The following is a 19,927-nucleotide window of genomic DNA, read 5'->3' as shown; positions in this document are numbered from 1 at the left end:
AAAAGGTGCTGGGAGCTGGTATTCATCATCACGTTATTTCTATTTCCACTGAGTGTGTTTTGCTGTCAGACACTGCAGCACAGGAACTCTCTGCCCACTTGCAGACAGCACATTACACTGGGAACAAACCGTCTTCCACGGCAGATGCCCCTAAAGCACAGCCCTGAGCAGAAATGTTCTCAGACTCTGCTCCGTTTGGGAATACTCACGACTGGACCAGGAATTCCTCGAAGGCCGTCAGGGCCGGGTTTCCCTGGAGCACCCTGGGGACCGATTGGGCCCGTCTTCCCAGGAGGTCCTTCCAAACCAGCTTCACCCTGCACACAAAGACAGCGTGGTTTAATTTGCATCGGGCCATCAAGCGATCTTCTCAGAGATGCAGCGGCGGCTGGCAGGATGTCACAAAGTGAACACAATTCCCTGCATAGCATGTAAAATTTTCCATTCGTTGGTTTTCCTGCTGCTTCCCTATCCCTGATGTGCTGGGGACAAGTCTCCAAACAGCTTCACTTTTCAGCCTTGCCTATTTCTGCTGATTTACAGCAGGAGCGGTTCTTTGCTGCGAGCCCTCCAGAGCGTGAAGCTTTCTTTGGTTTGGTCCTGAGAGATGTGCTAGCAGAGCACATCCTCCTCCACTAGCGTTCCTGTGCCTGCCACAACAATTAGATCTGTAATTTGCAATCCCACTTTCCGTTTCCCCACCACCCCTAATGAAACTGCCACGGTCCAATAATGCTGTGTTTGCCCTGGGATATGATGTACGGCTCTGCATGCCGTATTATTCACAACACATTAAATTGCCAAATATGGCACTCTGTCATTTCAAAGCAAGAAAAATATTCCCATGACCTTACCAGGCTCTAATCATCTCCACAGAGTTTGTTCAAAGATGAAACATACACTTCAATTTGAGGCCAACGGCCCCAGATTCAGGCTATTTTGTTGTAACACAGCAAAATCCAATCACTGTCTTTCAGTAACAATGTCAGAGGGTGAGTGCATTGGCACATGAAGGATATGGTAGAAGAGAAATCCCATTCAGCTCTCACCTTGGCTCCTTTCTCTCCTTGCCTTCCTTCGGGACCAGCTGGACCAGGAGGGCCCTAGAGAAACCACAAAATAGATGCAAAACACAGTTAGATCACCCTGATCTGTAACGGCCTAGTGCAATTACCAAAACAATGCTACAGCCGCAGAGAAGAAGACAACATGGAGACAAATATCTCTGAAAAGCTTTATAAATTAGCTCCTTGATAAACAAATCCCTGGTCTCTACCAAGAGAGAGAAAGTAAAGGAGCACCTTAAATTTATATTTTCTTTTGGGTGTTGAAATCTTTAAAAAAAGCAATGAAATTTAGCTGATAACTTCCCATTGATTTCCAATGGCTGTGGATGGCATGTCTTTTTTTTTTATACATGCTACTGCCTGGCATTTACTTTAGACGGAGTAATAAAATCGGTTAAAAAAAATCAACACGAATACATTCAGAAAAATATTTTTAAACAATCAGCTTACCCTTTTTCCTGGGGGTCCGGAGGGTCCTGGCTCTCCCGTGGGACCTGGGGAACCCTAGATGGAGAGTGGAGGAGAAGCCATGACTGCACCACGAGACATGGGAAGAAGGAGCAAGCGTGCAAAACTCCAGCTGAGATTTGGAGTTTGTGCTAAGTCGGGGCGTGGGTGGCCAGCACAACTCCCAGCACTTCCTTGGGGTGCAGGTGGTATCTTGTTTTATCCCTTCCCACCATGTAATACCATAAGGCATGGCGAGCTTAAAACGAAAGGCTAGATTTTGGTTTTTTTTTGTAAGCTAAGTTTTGCTTTTTGGATGTGTTGCTGAGCAGCCTGGATGGATGGCAGTAGCCAGGCTGACACAGATGGGAAGGGATGGGACGGGGCAGGCAGCAGGGGAAGGTGCTGGTAGTTAGTTGCTGTACGTCCTTCTGTGTTAAAGCCCTTGGACCTGCACAAAGACACTGTGGGGACTGAACACAGATCCCTTCCATCCAGTTACTCACAGTCTGACCAGGTTCGCCATCATCACCTTTGTCACCAGGGGGACCATCTTGACCCTGAAACGGAAGAAGAAGGAAACAAGGAGGAATATTTAGGGTACAAACGGAGCTAAACAAAGTGTCAGACCCAGCAGGTGTGGTTCAGCTTGTCCTCACGTCACCAGGAACCATCCCTTCCCATCTCTTGCTGGGAGTGCCAGCAACAGCAAACCTCCCAAGTAGCATATTTAATACTGTGGATAGGAACTGCCACTGCCCCAAAGGCTGCAGGGTGGGCAGAAGAACAGTCTTACGGTGGGACTTCCCACGCTTTCTCCGAGTAAAGACCAAAGGAGCTACTGGTGAATGAACAGCACATAATCATATTTCACAAAATCAAGGGGAAGAATCTAATTGCCCCTCTGTGAGGCAAACACTTACAGCTGGACCAGGTTCTCCGGGAGGACCGGGGTCACCAGGGAAACCAACTGGACCCTGCAAAGAGAGAAGAGGGAGACCCCCAAGTCAGAGGTTGCACCCGGAGACCTGCAGAGCACTGTACCTGTCACCCCACTGGCAACATGGGGAGACGCCCCATGGAGCAAAATCCCAATTCCCTACCCTCAAACCCAGTCCCAGTTCACATCCCGGTTTTGTGTCTTCAGTAACTTCATCCCATTACAGTTAGCAGCAGCTCTGCAGCCAGACTATACAAAGCTCCAGTACCTACACAGGGAATTTCATCTAGTTTTTCATAAATATAGTAGACAAGTGACAGTGAAATCCTCTCAGCTTTGGAGAATGTGCAGATTAGAAGGTTTTGCTTTTCTTTACTACACGATGTGTAACATTTTTCACCTGAAGATCTTCTCAAAGCATTTAATGACTAAAACAACTCCACCACTCTCCTCCATATAATGCCTATTGTGCACTTCAAATGATTCTGAGAACAGCGCTCAGACACTAAGTTTGAACCGATAATGCAATATCCCCAAACCCCATCTGTTAAGAGAGATGACTAACTCCCCTGCCTCCTTTGCTGTTTCATGCCATCTTTGCTTATCGCATGATGAATTTCTTCAGCCAACAAGCATCAAAGGAGCAGGCAAGACAAATACTGTACCATTGTCATCTGGTATAAATCAGTACAGCTCTGCTGGCTTCCATAGAGCTACAGCAATTAGCATCAGCAGGGATCTGACCCCAGAGGTACCGCTCCCAGATTCACATAAATCTCCTCTATGCTATCTTGGAAGCTTTGCTCTGGTACAGAGGCAGAGGACCCTTGCAATGCATAAGCTCAAATGTAGAATAATCCTGTTGCAGGCCCTCTCCATAAGTATGAGTTTCCTGACAGCCTGCAAAAAAGGACTAACGATTCAAGTAATGCTGCAAGATATGGTACAGCTGGGTCTTTTCCTCATTAGCACCCTAAAGGAATGGATTAATAGCACATATTATTTGAGGGGAAATTCTCTGGCTGGTAAACTATTTCAAGTTTCCACAACAATCTCTGGAAAACATCTTTCCACGTGGAAATTTCCACAGGGCGAGACAAGGAAGCACTATTTTGACAGCAGGGGGTACTTACAGGGCTGCCTTTGGGCCCATCATCACCTGGTGGACCTTTGGGACCAGGCGGACCGGCAGCACCAGAGGGACCTGCTTCACCCTTTTCACCTCTTTCACCTTTAGGACCCTGTAAAAGAAAAAGGATGTTTCTATTATCCAGTAAACCAACTTACCGATCCCTAATTATCCTTTAATCAATTCTGAACAAGACTCTCTTTGTATCTCAAAGCACAAGGACGTGATTTAGCAGTTCCTTCCCACAAAGATTTGATGGTGTTCCTGTTGTTGTGGGCAGCGTGCATTCAGTGACTAAACGCTGTCCTATAAATACCCCGTACCATGGCAATGCCTCTGCCTGACGCCCAAACCGAGAACCCGGCTGGTTCAGTCCCTGCAGCCCCATCCACACCCATCCCTCCCCAAAACCCCTGCCACCAGCTCCCTGGGGATACCACGGACAAAAAGCTCCTCTCCACCACGTCCCGTAGCGTACTCACCGGCAGGCCAACCTCCCCGGGAAGACCAGGCTCGCCAGATTCACCGGGTTCACCCTGCAGGGGAGAAAAAAGGAAGCCTACAGCTCTGTTTCTGCCAGGTGCTGAGCTTTCTGCTGACGTGCTGAACGCCTCGGGCCTGCTGAGAACCGTGAGCCCCAGCAAGGCACAGGCTGGGTGCTGCCACACCACATGCCGGGGACACTTCACTATTTTCTATTCAGGTACATTTCCATCTTTTTGGCTTATAATAACAAAAATACACAACGTATATATATCTCAATAGATCTGTTTACTTAATTGTGAAGAAATCACTAGTACAAGTACCTCAAGGACAGCATTAAACATGTTTCAGGTTGGGAGAAGCTGCCTCTTTTTAAATGGCACCTCTTTACAGACCAGGTGGATGAACAAAATGACCACAGCCATGAATTTACCCCATCACCACCCCACTCACCTGCCCTAATCCTCACCTTATCACGTGAAAATACAGCTCAGGCTCCAAAATAAATCCTCCCAAAGTTTGTTAATGAGCCTGCGGCAACTGTGGGAATTGGCACAGTCTGCAGTGGCACTCGTCCACCTGAGCCCTCTCGAGATCTCATTTCACATGAGCGCAGCAAGGATGATGCTCACATCATGGGAGCGTTCAGCATCCCAGCTAGGCCAACAAGCAGACTGCCTTATCTTCCTGGACAGGCTTTTCTATTTCCCTTTTCCATTTTAAATGATTAACGATACATTGATGTCTTAATGAAGAAGACCTCCTTATTAGCAAAGCCCCCAAACAAGTAGCAGACTTCTTGCAGGCTTCAGTTGGGTTTGTGCGGATGCTTTACCTTCTCTCCTACTGCGCCAGGATTTCCTATTCCACCGGGAGAACCCTGGGGACCATCTGCTCCTGGTGGTCCGGATGGACCTCTGGGCCCGGGTGGGCCTGGCGGGCCCTGGGGAAAGGGGAGGCAAACTTCAGACAAGTTCTTGGAGAAATATTTACATCGGTAATGAAAACAGGAGGAGAGCATCTTACCATTTGCCCAACGTCACCTGTTTCTCCCTTCTCTCCGGGTGGTCCAGGCAGGCCCTGAGGAGATGTAGGAAGGGATAATTTTTAGCTGTGAACACCTCTGGTGGAGCCCCAGCTTTCATCACCCCCAGCACTGCCTTGATGCTACAAATTACCTGCAGGCCCACAGGGCCAGGGGGACCAGGGAAACCTCGAGGTCCTTCATCACCTTTCTGACCAAAGAGGCCTTGCTGTCCTCTGGGACCTGGCTCTCCATCGGCTCCCTATGAGGAAAAAGTCTAACGTGGCTTAGCAAGGGCACGAGGTGGGTGCACAGCCCCCTGCCCAGCACCTCCCACTGCAGCCAGCAATGTTCATCCCCATGCACTGGGTATGAGCAGTGCCAGGCAGAAACTGAAATTCTTTACAGAGCTTCCCAAAACATTTTTTTTATTTGGTAAGAAGCAGGATTCCTGCTAACAATACTCACAGCTGGGCCTGGCTGACCGATTGGACCCTGGGGGCCAGTAGGACCTGGTGGACCCTGTCATGAAACAGAAGTGCAAGGTCACATTTAGGAGCAGGAGGTGAAAAATCTCACCTGTAAAATAAGCACAGCATCCATTAAACCAGCATAAATCCCCGAAAGAGGGCAGTGGGAGGACAGGGCCCCTGGTGCACCAATGCTGGTGCAGCAGCACTGTGCCCAAGGACATACTTAAACTCATTTTGCAAAACACTTTCTGGCGGCGGTGGAAGCTGGAAATCTTTCTGGAGAGAAGGAAGCCATCTGTGTGTTTCTGTGTAGCATAACATGTCTGACAGATCACCGTTAACCTCCAGCATCCCCTCCTGGGGCGTGCAGCTACCTGTCTCCACAGCCGAGAAGCCAAAACCAGTGCAACCTGACCTCTTCCTTTGGTACATTTACAGGGGAATTTGGTTTTAGCCATCAGTCACACATCTCTGCTGCAGCAAGGCAATATCACACCACTCAGTCCCCTCTAGATACACACGTTCAATTTATTTTCCATCCCTCAGCCTCTGAGCACACAAAGGATGCTTCAGTGTGCTATAAGCAACCAGAAAGGTAACTGCAGCCAAACACCCAGCTCTAAACGCAAGGGCTGCTGATGTTTCAGACATTTACACAGTCAATGGGTGACATGGAAACACCTCAGTGTGTTCCAGGGAGCTGAAGGAGAAAAACACTTAAGGCGCTCGCTCTTGTTTCACATTGTGTGGGTATTTGATGAAGCAAAGGAGAAGAGAAAGGAGTGAGAAGTTGTTAAAACGATACCGTTTTCTGTTTCCAGCAAGCCACACAACATCACCACACGTTCCTCCAAAGAGCAGCTGCTGGCGATGCCCGGCGCACTCACCTGCTCCCCTTTGTCGCCCTTGCTGCCCTTCTGGCCAGGCTCCCCGATCTCGCCCTGCCAGGAGCAAGGGGGCACAGTTAGCTTCTGTGTCCTCATCCAAAAGATGCTGATTCCCACAGAACCCCCGCCCCCAAAGTTCAGAAAAGGGCCAGTGATTTGGCTGCTCCACGTGTAACCAAACCCTTTTGTATCATTAAACTTCCCCGAGCCACCACACGATGCAGGACACAACATCCTGCAGGCCTCGTTAGCTGTGATGAGTGATACATCCCAGCTAACGCTTTCTAAGAATCCTCCAGTCCTAGAGGGGCTTAATGAGAGAGTGGGAAAGGTAATTAATTTGGAAAGGCCAGGCACCTGAGGGCAGGCCACCTGCTACAGGCTCGGGGAAGGCTAACTGGATTTCAGTGAGTGGTTTGGCTGGCAAAGTGCTGATTCTCTCCCAGACCCGACACTGCTTGAATTGCAGGACTGTGAGCACCACAAAACATCCCTGTTTTAGCAGACAGCACGTCCCACCTGCTGCCAGCACGGTGGCAATGGGGCAGGTGGCCCCGCTCCCCCCCAGTAACCCCACACAGCAGGGGGACTGCTCCCACCTTGTCTCCGTCCTCGCCGGGGGGCCCGACAGGACCTGCTGGGCCCGGCAGTCCCACCGGGCCCTGGATGCCGTCCCGACCCGCTGGGCCTTGAGGACCCTTCTCGCCCTGGAAGCAGAAGGAGCAGACAGGTCAGGCAGAGCTCACCTCCACCCTCCGACCGACCCGTCGCAGTCCAGTAACATTTTATTCAGCTGAAAACGACCCTGACTGGACGGGCATGTAGAGCAAGACCGGTTTCCAGATGATATTTCCTGGATCTCTCTCTCTCTCTGTGCTTGCTCTCTGAACAAGACAAAAATTCTATCTCCAGAGATAAAGAACAAACAAATCTAAACGGCGAATACCCAGATCACAGCTGCAATTTCGCTGCTGTAGCTATACAATTAGATTTAATCTGAACCCTCTGCCGCCTCTCTCTGAATGACAAACAAGTCTCCAACTAATTTTTATTCCCACAAACCAGTTCTTACTGATTCTGGTCCTGACTGCCCCAGCTCCATCCCTGGCTAATCCCTAAATAATGGCCCTGAGCTCTCTCCTGAGCCTCCGGACAAAAGAAAATACATGAAGCAAATAAAGCAATCTCTGCTGGCCTCCTGCTTAAACATCTCCTTGTATTCCTCAAGCCTGAAGCCTTCACTCAAATTTGTTTGTTTATAGGAACTGAACAGTGGATATTTTTCAGTTTCCTTGTACATAATTTAATTGCATCTGAATCCTGGATGCTCTCTTCTGAATAATTAGATGCCATATAAATTGCCTATTCATCTGTCCAATAACACATCATATAGATACTTGGCAGGACAGATGTTCGTAAAGATGATTCACCAACAAATTCTTGCCTCTGGACTAGCTGTTGGAGTTCCTAATAAGCCAGCAAATGTGGAATACACTGGCTGATAAACACTTCTGATAACAACAATCAATCAGTGCAAGTGTCCTCGTGCAGTCTGAAATCCCTGATGCCAGTATTTGCTCATTTTGCTGGATCTGAGGCTGAGCCTGGGCATGAATCAAAGCAACCCAGATGTCAGAGATAGTTCCAGCAATGCTCCTGGGGCACGGATTCGAGGCACAGCCTTCCCCTTTGGGACTGCCACGGCACTGGCCTCCTCAGGGACAAGCAGAGGCATCCTGCCCACTCCCTGCCGCCTGCGTGTGACATCTCACGTGCGAGCCGAGGGACTGAAAGACGTGAGAGTGTGCACGGGCTGGCTGGTGAGCGCTGGGAGAGGACCACACAGGGCAGGACTCCACCGTGCTCTGCTTGCAGTATCTTTCCACCACATGCTCACACCACAGGAGCACACAGCATTTGTTTCTTGTTTCCTTTTTTACACCCAGTCCAGGGACTGTCTCCATGCTCAGCTCTAGTTCTACGTGACCCACAGCTGTTAATTGGTGTACTGGTACTTACTGGGGCTCCCTTTTCACCTGCAGGTCCTGGAGGTCCCTGAGGGCCAGGTCGCCCTGGCAAGCCGATGGGGCCGGCTGAGCCCGCGGGGCCTCGCTCACCAGGAGAGCCCTGTTTGGAGAAGGAGGGAGGAAACGTTACTGGATTATTGAGCATTATCTATATACAGAAAGAAAGAAATGCAGCAGTAGGATGCTGCAAATGCATGAAAGTAGTAAGTGAGCACATCTGAGGAGGTGAGTTCCATGCAGTGGCTTGGCACCCTCAGCCCCAGGGGTTCTGCAAATCTTAATTAAAATCCTTGGAACGGCTGAGTTCTCCCCTGGCAGGTGCAGGGTGCTCAGCTCCTGGGGGCACGTTATCAGCTTGGAACATGTGCGTGACCACTTCATGGTTAACGCAGCAGGGAGGGTTCAATGACGAGTATTTTCTTCCAGAAGGGTTGCAATGAGCACAAATCTCAAGTGGGAACAACTTTCAGAGGCAAAGCTGGTGACTTAAAAGCAAAATTCTGGATGTCCTGGATCGTCCCAGTTCCCCCAGCTTGTCACGTATGTTCATAGCTAACCCCATAAAATAACTGAGCTATTACATGTGTGTCTTGTAAAATAAAGCAGTATCCAGAAAGCAATCAGTTAGCGCAGTAACGGAGGAGGCACCGAGTTGTGACTAACCCTCTGTTTTGGCTTGCCAAGCTTGTAAATGCGTTAGGTGGTGCCTGGGAGGGCAAGGATACTCACTGCTGGACCGGGGGGGCCTGGGGGACCTTCGTTGCCTTTCAGTCCTGGAGCACCCTGGAGGGAAGAAGATGGGAAAATGGAGTCATTTGGGGAGCTGTGTGCTGTGCTGCTGGGGCATCCTTCCTGCTGGAAGGACAGAGACTTACGATGGGGCCAGGGAGACCTCGCTCTCCAGGGAAGCCTCGCAAGCCTGGGGGTCCATCCTTCCCGGGGAGGCCGGCAGGACCAGGGTCCCCCTGCAACGACAAGAACAAACAGCTAAGGATCTGCAGATGCCATGGGGGCACAGCTCCTCTCTCTGTGCCAGAGCCTTGACGAACCCTTGCGAAACATCATTTCTTTACTTGATCATCCCTGTCCACCTCTGGGAGAGGGGAAGCCGTCCAGGCGTGCAAGGAGAGGAAGCCAGCAGGCTGCTCATCCCTACCTTGGTCCCTTCCTTTCCAGTGAGGCCAGGGAGACCTTGTTCACCCGGGGGACCTGGAGGACCTGGGTGTCCCCGCTCACCCATGGGACCCGTCTCACCAGTTGGACCCTGAGGACAGAGAGCAGGGAGAAGGCGGTGGGTGTCACCAGAGCAAAAAAAAAGAGGAGGAGGTGAAGGGTAGCAGTTTGCTCCTTTAGGCTGCCACGGGATGGAAGATGCTTCTTCCCTCATCCATCCCCTGCAGCATCACCAGGAATTCCTGCGGAGATGCCTCCTTTGGCACCTAAAAGATCTCTGGTGTGGAAGTGGACAAAATTGCACTGAACAGACAGGAAGTATTGGAATGAAAGCGTTCACCTAAATGAGATTATCACTCAAATTATTACGCTTGGTTTTTTAATTGAAAAATTCCTAAGTATTCTACAATCACGCTGATTTGTCCTAATATGGGGAATAAATAATGGATGAGGCTTGTACTACACGGCGATTGCTGCCTGGCTCTGTGCCGTACACGGGCACTGATGGTGATGAGTGTGCCACGAGGCCCGGAGCTGAAGGTTCCCCAGCGGCCCGTTTTGGAGGAGGACACAAGCCGTGAGCACAACGCTACGACAACCCTGCACGCCGGGGTCTGCTGGGACCATGGTTGTGATTCGTGTCACACTGCAGGGTGCCACTTAGCCTAAGCAGAATGAGAACGCCGCAATCGCTCGGCAGCCACACATCACACTAACTACACGCTGCCGAGCCAAAGAAAATTGCCACGGAACCTAATTTGCACTTGAGAAGACAGACACAGTCAGGGAATTGCCCCTAATCATGGAATTTACAAATCAGAGAATTTACACTGTCATTAAAGAGGACAAATTAATTGCTTTGTAATTAAAGAGCAACCTCCCTGGCAATTCAGGAAAGAAGACAACCAAACCCCAGTCCTTCTCAGCCTAGGATTCCACCTACAAAACCGATGCACGAGCCCTGCATGCTTGTACTTAAGGGGTACAAATTCTGGCTGTGTGGTTATTATTTCCAGATTGCACTGAGATCATTGCAACTGAAATAAAATTAAGAGAAAAAAAAAAGCACAATTCTGACAGAATCTGGCAGCACTTTATGTTAAGCAGGGATGCACTTTCTCATAACGAAATGTCACACCACTCTTGCATCATGCTCCTACTGCTCCGATTGCCCCGGTAGGTTGCACAGCCCTTCTAAATCACATCGAACTCTTCGGTCCTTCTGTCAGGCTGCACACAGCTGGTCTGCGTCTCCCACCCTGCACCCGTTTTACACCAGAGCAGCTCTGTTAAGTTCACAGGAGCCACCTCATCTCCAGCGGGCCTCACACACCTTGTCTGAGCACCATCCTGTTCTCTCCCGCCCTAGGACGCATGCTGTACCCAGAAAGATGAGCCACAAGCGGCTGATGCAAGCACCAATATTTGTTCCTTACCTGAGGGCCTACAACGCCGGGGGGGCCTGGAGGGCCGGTCTTGCCTTGGAAACCCTGTTAGAAAAAGGGAGAAGACAAAGAGATGACACTTCTGCCACGGAGCACTCCCATGAGGCTCACAGCCGGCTGCTGCCTGCTCCTCCCCGGCGGAGCTGCTGACCGTGAGCGATGGGCACCCGAAGGCAGAGGAGAGGAGAAATCAAACAGAAGATGTAAAATATGTATCTGTACATTTATGGGGGCAAGAGAGTGGTAGAGAAAGGATCTATCGAAGCCTTTCGGCTCCAGTGGAGGGTTCTGGGTGCTGCCTCAGGGAAGGAGTGGGTGTTTTAGTGGATGACCATCAGATCTTCAGCTCAGCTCTGCTGGTTTGGTGGAGCTACGGTGGTTTGGCTGAAGGACTGGCCATATAAAAAAATAATAATAAATTGCTACGCTCATAAAACCTACAGAGGAAATGGCTACTAAGGAGTCAGAACGTGCACCGCTCTTAATGCTTAGCAATTCTTTATCACCATTTCCTTTCTCCTGCTCCCAGTTCCAGAGCGGTTCCCAGTTTGAGCTTCACTCCTCGGGAGCTCTGAGGCTGGGTGACTGCAGGCAGTGCCAGTCCCCAGCCCTGCAGAGTTTTATTTCCTTCCTCAACGTCTGCTGAAAGAAATCACAGATGTGTTTCTCTCTGGATGGCCAAATGATGAGTAACGAAGTCTCCACGACAGCTAGTTATAATGACATTTAAAGAGTGGCAATAATGAACTATCACCACTACAATTGTTTAGTTCTCCTAAGCCACTCTTTAAAAAGCACATTAATTATCATTCTTACTGTAGCAGGCTGACAAGCTTGAGAAATGTCAGTTAGGGCATACAGGCTATTTTCTCATTGCCACAAAAGATGAGCAGATAAATCCCAAGCCAACGGTTCTGTGTCATGCTAAGAAACTACTCAAAGCTACTCTAGCTGTCTGCAGATCGCAGAAAATATCGTGTCATTGATGAGGAAATGGCAAGCCATCATTAGGAAATGAATGTACAATTTAAGCTCTTATCTTAGAAAAATACGTCAAGTGGCTCCGTGCGGGACTTTTCTTTTTAATCTGAAGAAAGGAGTTTCCTTTTATCCCGTCTGAACCACGGGCACAGAGCTTTTAGGGTTTTTTTCTCTTGTTTTTTTTAGATTACATCTTAATAAATCTAATACAGCCAAATATTTTGGCTTCCTTCAGCATGACTGTTTGCTCTTAAATGAAGAGCAAAATCAAGGGAACTATTTGACACACAGACTTGTTTCAGTGTTTTGGTGTTAGGTTTTCTTGCATGAAGGTACAGAGTGCACTAACAAGCTTACTGATGCGGAAAACATACTCAATTTGTTATTATGTTCACCTCCTCTCTTTTTGGCACTGTGCAAGGCAGGAGGACAAAACAGTGACTTCTGCTACCTGGGTCTCTGCACGTGTCTGCATGCATCCCAAGAGGATTCAGGGGAAAGTGATCTTTGCTTGTTCATGGGGAAGATTAACAGGCTTTAGAAAGGCAAGTTACTCCCAAAGGCAGCTATCAGGGAATGCTTTCAGACCCAAAATGATTGAAAGCCCATTTTCCACTCATATTCATGCAGACTTGAGAATCTGGCATTTTATTTCAGTCTCAGAAGTTAATAACAGCAGATTCAAGTAAAATTTCTACTGCCTTTTCTGATTTCAGCAAAGGTGTCCTGGCTGTTAGAGATAACTCAGTGAAGGAAGACTGAATGTCACAAGCAGACTCTGGCAGGTGAAAACTCTTCTCTCCATCTTTAAGTTAATCCTGACCTGAGGACTGTGCGCTCAGAATACCACAACCAACGCCATAAAGTCTGACAGAGCATAAATACCCGGTGTGGCACCGAGCAGTGTTTGCATTGCCTGGCTTAGCAAATGCCAGGCAAGTTAATTAAATTGTTGTGTTATAAGTTGAGGGGGGAAAAAACGCACGATGTGCAAAGCCTTCTCAATGCTCATTTGCTAGGAAAGGCGGTGAAGAAAAACACAAGGCTGAGTGGAGGAAGTTGGGTTTCCTTCCCATAAAATAAACACAGAACAAGGAGTCTATTTGCTAACATGCAGCATGCAGTGCTGGGGAGAGAGACATACCAACAGCAAGTGCACTGGATTGTAAACAGCCGAGGAAAAAGAATCAACATCCCCAGAAATGCCAAACAGAGAGGTACTAATTACTGCATGCAGAAAAATACACGGCAGAACAGTCATTTTTGCTTAGGGTATCCTTCAAGCAAAAAGGGGCAGAGAACAGACCACCAGAGACGCACGACAGCCATCATACCTTCCACATGCCTCATCATTCTCCTTTGGTGAGAAACACTGATTACATCTGTGCAACGAAACCTTTTAAAATTGACAAAGCAGTATGCGCACGACGCGGTGAGGTACCTGAACGGCCAGAAGCTGCTCCGTGGGTTGCAGCAAAGGACATTTGCTGGGGGGGAGGCCTTAAGCAAAACTTGGCGAGACCCTTGTGAGTAGCTTTGGCTAAAAGGCAGCGCAGCAGAGATGCTCTGACTGATGTGCTAAGGCAGGGCTGAGAGGTGAGAGTGCTGCAGTAACCGGCGTGGACAGAAAAGCTAGAGCAAAACCATTGCACCACGGATCTTGGTCGGGAGTTGCCTTCCTCTTGAAACAAGCACTGCCAAAACGGGGCTGTAACTGTTTTCTGGTGTGCAACCGTTCTTGGTGCTGGCCACATGGTGCATCAAGAAGGGAAAAGTGTTTATTTCTCCCCATGGCGGGCTCCAGAGAAAGTAAAACTGCCCCTGACCTAAGGCAGCTGTATGCAGAGAGCTGAGCGCTGCCCAGCTGAGGAGTGAGCCTGTCTTGCACGAAAGATCTCTGTTATCACAGACCTAGAGTTGTGAGACCTAAAACCTGCACGTTACCAAAGGGAGGAGTAGGGAAGAAAGCACGGATTCACCCGCAGTGCTCCTACGAGTGGGGCAGAGGCACAGCCTTCCCTTCATCCTCCTTGGAGCACAAAGGGACCAGTGCTTTGGCGAGTCCTTGGGGTACAGTGCCTGCACAGAAATCACTCCCAGCTCCTTCTCCACTTCAGAAAGTAAGCACCACGGTGAGTCCTGGGGTGCTGACCCAGCCACCATCCTCCCACCTAGCCAGGAGCTGCCCCTGCAGCACACAGAAAGCCAGCTGCTCCAGCACTGCTCGCCGCCCTCGCTGCCTCTCTGCTCAAATCCGCTCCGTGCACGACGCACGTGCCCCCCACGATCTACTACAGGGCCAGAGCGAGGGCTTGGTGCACGGCCTTCACCCCAATCATCATTAGCCCGAGCCGTCCTGCTCAGAAGAGGGTTGCTTCCTGTAGACCACCCCACGCAGCTGGGGACACGCAGACCTCGGGGGGAAACAAACGGGCGGCCCCATCTCCCCAGCTGCACAGAGGGCTTTAGAGAAACCAACCAGCAAGACGAGGCTCAGGACTAATGATCTGCCCAGGATTTTTGGCTACTTACAGTTTCTCCTCTCTGTCCGGGGTGACCAGGCAATCCATCCTTCCCAGGAGGACCCTACAGCAGAAAACCAGGGTGAGAGGGACCATGACCAAGTGCAGTAGTAAAAATAAGGTAAAGGACTGTATCGAACCTGCTTGCATCCTTGCAATAATTCCTACCCATTTTACAATGAAATGGGGGTGCTTAGAACTCTGAAAGATATATCCCTTTCCCACACATCCCCCAGAGATCTTACAGGTTTATATTACAGATCCAGACATTGAGCGAGCTGTCACCACAGGGAAAGAAATCGCTCCAAAAACTTTTCTGCGGCTCCCCACCAGTGTACAATAATTGCAGAGACAGACGTGTTACTCTGTTGTGCTGTCATCCCAGTGTACAGAGGAAAAATAAAGAACAGAGTAACCATGAAAGATCCTAGTGATATTGAGTCATTAGGAAATGAACATTTATAATCAGCTGTAATTTACTTGCCTATTTAAAATCTTAAACCGCCGGGTTATTATCATGATGGCTCAGTAATGCCTTTTATTGGGCATGTCACCACTTGTCAGAGAAGCAGCTAAGACTGAGATGGCACAGACAATTACAGCTGGCTGGAAAAAAAATTCTTTATGTACGTTTTTGTATGTTCTGGAAAGAGAGTTACTCACAGGGGGGCCTTTTGGTCCGGGAAATCCAGTTGGTCCTTGAGGCCCTGGTGGTCCCTGGACACAAAACAAGGCAGAGAACGTATGGTTAAGGAGTGTATATGCTTTACTATGAAATACCAGCTCTGTGTGAACAGTAGATGATCACAAAGAAATGGAAAAATGGCTCGTTCTGCCCCAAAGAAATGCTACTGAAGTGCAAGGCACAGCTGCATGGGGCCATCCCTCCAAAAAAACAGCTTGGAGAAGTAAGAACCACAGGGCACGTGTAGCCGAGCATCCTCGCCAGTTGGGAAAAGTGCTGCAAACACAAAGAGGGTCATCCACCTCTTAGTGCCACCTTTCCCTCCCAAAGCTGTGAAAAATAGGTCTTCTCCCATCCCAGCTCAAGTGAGGGCTCCAGGAGCTACCAGCTCACGCAGGGATGGGAAGGAGCCTGGCTCTTTTGGGGCCGGTGCTGCAGGCACCCGCTGCCCTTCACAGTGCTGTGGTGTCATCAGCAACTGCCCCTTCGCCCAAAGCCATCGAAATGTGAAAAGCACAAGGCCAATTCCACGATTCCCGCCTGGGAAATTTTGTAGAGAATTTAGAGGCAAAAGAAAAAATTAAAAAAATTGCAGATATTGAGGTTACAGTCACAAAAGTCCCATCGCTTCACTATTTTCCACCGAGCACGCTGTAGGCTGGGGAAAGCAGAAGAGGGCCTGGAGGATCCAGCTCCTCCAGAAACCAGGCTCTGGCTGTCAGCACAGACAGCATGGGGGGCTTTTCCCTTTTCCCATGGAGCAACGTTGGCACAGGACATCCAAAGGCCCACTTGAGCCTCACTTGTAGAGCTCAGAAGCGCCGTAAGGGCTGTGTGTGACCTGTGAGACCTCTCTCCACACCAATAATTTTCACCTGTCTTTATTTCTAAGCACTTTCTTAGGCCGTATCCTGGCTGCAGGGAGCTCCCCACCCCTTTCTGCTTCACGGGGCACTTGGTAGGGTGCTCGCTGCAGGAAAACCCCCGCGCTGTGAGCCCCCCTCTTCTGCCGGGTTAAACCAGCAGAGGTTGCGGGTGCCTGCCCCAGCCCCGCGGCGCTGCCTTACCCTTTCGCCAGGAGGACCAGGGGGGCCATCGCCACCAGAGTTGCCCTTTTAAGGATAAACAAAAAAACAAAACACCATTAAAAATACATGCATCACCACTTCAGCTGCTTCGCACGAAGACTTCAAATGGCACCGACCCCATGGTGAGAGCCCACCCCCCAACCCCTCTCTATCAATAATTCTCCATCAGGGACAGCATCCGGCGACAAACGAGCGGCTGCTCATTCCCCCCACACTGCTTGATAAAAACACAGGGAAGATAACATCAGCGGGTTCGGGACATCTCCACCAGCTAACAGCCTCCCTCGGAGAGATAAATGCCGCAGCAAAGCCGAGGTATTTATCAAAAATTCATGCCAATACAAAGCCGAGGCATTTATTTTTAACGCCGGCAGCACGGCGGTGACAGTGCCTCGTTACGGCAGCTTTGCTTCCATCACGCCCAGCAATTGATGGTCACTTCACTGATTTCTGCAGCAGGTGCTAGAGCTGAGAACGCCTCCGGACTGGCTGGCAGAACAACGTCTATTGTGTCTGATGGCCAATTGTTGGCCGGCAGTTTGCATGCAAAGCGGCTCGGCATGGTGCAAGGTTGTGCAGGGCTCGGGGGAAGCGTCAGTGGAGCACAGGGTTGGGGTGGTCCCCGGTACGGGGTAACCCTGGGTGCAACGGGGCCTCAGGTCAGGCTTTGTGCTGAAACAAAGCCATTGCATTTTTAGGACCTGTGCGTAGACTTCTCAGCTGGGTTATGAGCTATTTGGCTGGGTAATGCAGATCAGGAGGGCTCAGCTTCCAAAATACAATGGAAAAAAGGAGAGAAGGGAAATGGAGGGCAATGAAGCAGATGGTCTCTAATGCTGACGTTTTTTAGGACGTAGTTCTCTTCCTAATTACTATCGTAGGCTCTCCCAAACCTTACCTTTGGGCCAGGTTTCCCAGTGCTTCCCCTAGGGCCTCTTTCCCCACGTGGACCCTTGGAAAGACACAAAAGATGACAGTTTAGTGCTTTGGGTAGCAAGAAGAACTGCACTGTGATAGGCAAAGAGCTCATGAGCACCTGAGCTGCACGAGGACAAAGAGCAGTCCCACCAGCAGCGCCATGATGCCAGGAGCAGTGCAAACTGGACATCCCATTTTGTTATGGCTTCAAACCAGAACCACTGGTAAACCCCAGCCCCAAACCAGTGTCCCCTCTGCTTGGCTTTAAGGCTGAAGGCCAGATATAGGGCCAGATCCTGCCCAGGTAAGACATGAATCAGAGCACACTTCATCTGGTATTAACAAGCTTTCAAAATGCACAAGAAGGGTAAAAAGAGGATGATTACCGTTGGACCGCGCTGCCCCCTTGGACCTGGTTTGCCAGGTGTCCCCTGCAAGGAGAAGGAAAGCAGGTGAGTCACGGGCCAGCAGCAGCCACAGGCTGAGCTCGCAGCAGGGGAATGCACAACGGAGACCTATCGCACACAGACTGCCCCCCGAACCTCTTCAGTTCTCATTTGCAATTAAAAAGACAATAGCAGTTTTACTCGTACAGTTTTTATACTGTTTGGACGCATCTGAACAGTAACCCCGATGCCCAGATGGCATCTAACACCTGAGCGACAGTCTTCTAAAAGTACCCAAAGTCCTTTAAACCCCACAAGGATACACCCAACTCCTTGGACCACGCAGGCTCCTAAAAAGCCAGCAAACACACCAGGAGCAGCCAAAAGCTCTTCTGCTCTGCCACCCCAAAATCCATAACCCCTCTCCCTGCTGATCTTCGCCCTCCCCTTCTCCCAGCTCACGCAAAGCATGAGCTGATGCACACACACGCTGCAAGACCTGCGTTAAATACGTGCAGAATGACAGCAGCAGAGCAGGAACCCTAACCCGAGCAGTTATTTTACGCTACACAAGCCAATTAAGCTGCCCCACATATTTACAAATCTTCCTTCATCTTTGTGAACTTTGTGCTAAACAAGTAATTTAAGACATTGCTTTGCAGCAGCGACAAAACAGCAGGCTTATGAGCTCTGACAGATGCAGTCAGTTCCCTGTAATGGGCGACTGTGATTAATTCTGACAGAAGAAAGACAAAGACGGCTGGGTTCTAAATCTGGCATTATGCTAAGCTCCATTACCATACGCCTAAAAGAAAAGTAAAAGCCCAGACCTTGCTACCTGAGGACACTGTTTTGGCTAGTATCATTATAAAAAAAAAAAAAAAAAGCCAACAGGTTTGACTTCCTTTGACCTTCCTTGACTTCCTTTGGACCAGCAGCCTACTATTTTTTACCAATCACCTGTTAAAGAAAGGAAGAGCAGGATTTTCTATGTAAGGAACACAGACGCTTAAAATATCATTTGCCATTTTCTGCCCCAAATCCATCATCTAAAAATCTTGCCTTCTCGTATTTGGCACTCATTAACCAGGCAAAAATAAAACAAGAGCTGGAAAAGTTTTAAATCAACTTTCTTCCAGCTGCTAAAATTAGCCCTGCTGAATCTTCCTTGTTCTGCGGTTCCATTTAATAAACACTGCTGGCATACTTTTTAAATTAATTACAAAATATCATTCTGAAGCACTCCATCTGGTTTTCCTTTCCCTACGTGAGGCTGAATTTGGATCAGGTGGTGCAGAGTGCAGCCTCCCTGCAGGTAGCCCCCCACACTCCCTTCCTTCTTCCTCAATTCTATTTTTAAGCAAAATTTTCCCCCTGCTTATTGCTATCATTAATCATGCATACAGCGCTGTGTACTGCTGCTAAGAATTTATATAGCACTGTAAATGCACACAGGCCTACATTTTTCAAACACGGATACCGAAAGGAAAGGCATCTAAATTCAGATTATTTTTTAGGCACCCAAACAAATGGCCTGGATTTTGGCTCCCCCCCTGCACCCTCCAGGCTCTGTCAGCCAGGGCGAGCAGGGAGATCTATTATCCCGTGCTAATGGCTGGGGATTATTAGCTCTAAAAATAAAGATCACTTACTCACATTTCCAAGTATTGATTTCATGATCAGGTTTGGAAAGCGCCCAAGCCAGCCCACCCAAACTCGCCTCGGGCTGCTGGGTGAAGCTGGGCACCGTGATGGGGAGCCGCTTGCCAAAACTACCAGGATATTTTGCAGGGCACTCCTTTCCAAAGACACCAAACACCCTTTTCTTCCTAATTTTTAATTTTGCCAGCCCCTGCGTGCAGCCAAAAGCTGTGGTTTCAGCTTTGGGGAGCTTTAGCACTGCCAGCACCAAAACTCAGCTGCTGGTGCTGGCCCAGCTGCTGATGCTGCTCGCGCTGCTTTTTATTTCACCTTTTTAATTTTAAGGGGGGAATGACTATCCATGTTGTTGAAATAATGAGGTAGAAAGCTTATTTCAATTCCTAGATGATGACAACTGTAGGAAAAACCTGTGATTCTTACTATTCTGGACACGTAAACAACCGTGTGGAGTATCATAATAGTAATACCTTGTAAAAAGAAAAGACAAACAGAAATGATTTTTGGTTGTTTCAGCTGCAAATTGGGTTACCCCGCAATGCACTGGAGAAGCAAATCTTACAAACTCTCTTTCTTGACTGCATGTGGACATG

At 49.2% G+C, this 19,927-nt stretch overlaps 1 protein-coding gene across 3 annotated transcripts in view; it reads right to left on the bottom strand.

Annotated features, from left to right (window-relative positions):
- Nucleotides 1-19,927, bottom strand: part of COL5A1 (collagen type V alpha 1 chain) — a 152,197-nt gene that overhangs the window by 13,816 nt on the left and 118,454 nt on the right. For all 3 annotated transcript variants that reach the window (XM_083807304.1, XM_083807306.1, XM_083807305.1), the window contains exons 33-55: nt 17,676-17,720; nt 17,270-17,323; nt 16,351-16,395; nt 15,262-15,315; nt 14,609-14,662; nt 11,087-11,140; nt 9,634-9,741; nt 9,353-9,442; nt 9,207-9,260; nt 8,470-8,577; nt 7,050-7,157; nt 6,451-6,504; nt 5,559-5,612; nt 5,245-5,352; nt 5,093-5,146; nt 4,902-5,009; nt 4,066-4,119; nt 3,588-3,695; nt 2,438-2,491; nt 2,021-2,074; nt 1,518-1,571; nt 1,050-1,103; nt 210-317 (exon numbers count right to left, since the gene is read on the bottom strand). In XM_083807304.1, the coding sequence (XP_083663430.1) occupies nt 210-317; nt 1,050-1,103; nt 1,518-1,571; nt 2,021-2,074; nt 2,438-2,491; nt 3,588-3,695; nt 4,066-4,119; nt 4,902-5,009; nt 5,093-5,146; nt 5,245-5,352; nt 5,559-5,612; nt 6,451-6,504; nt 7,050-7,157; nt 8,470-8,577; nt 9,207-9,260; nt 9,353-9,442; nt 9,634-9,741; nt 11,087-11,140; nt 14,609-14,662; nt 15,262-15,315; nt 16,351-16,395; nt 17,270-17,323; nt 17,676-17,720 (1,638 nt within the window). The remainder of the gene's footprint in view (nt 1-209; nt 318-1,049; nt 1,104-1,517; nt 1,572-2,020; nt 2,075-2,437; nt 2,492-3,587; nt 3,696-4,065; nt 4,120-4,901; nt 5,010-5,092; nt 5,147-5,244; nt 5,353-5,558; nt 5,613-6,450; nt 6,505-7,049; nt 7,158-8,469; nt 8,578-9,206; nt 9,261-9,352; nt 9,443-9,633; nt 9,742-11,086; nt 11,141-14,608; nt 14,663-15,261; nt 15,316-16,350; nt 16,396-17,269; nt 17,324-17,675; nt 17,721-19,927) is intronic.

This window comes from Anser anser (assembly GCF_964211835.1).
Source record: "Anser anser genome assembly, chromosome: 21".
Taxonomy (NCBI): Eukaryota; Metazoa; Chordata; class Aves; order Anseriformes; family Anatidae; genus Anser; species Anser anser.
The sequence above is the reverse complement of the archived record's forward strand: the minus strand, read 5'-3'. Positions and strand labels throughout refer to the sequence as shown.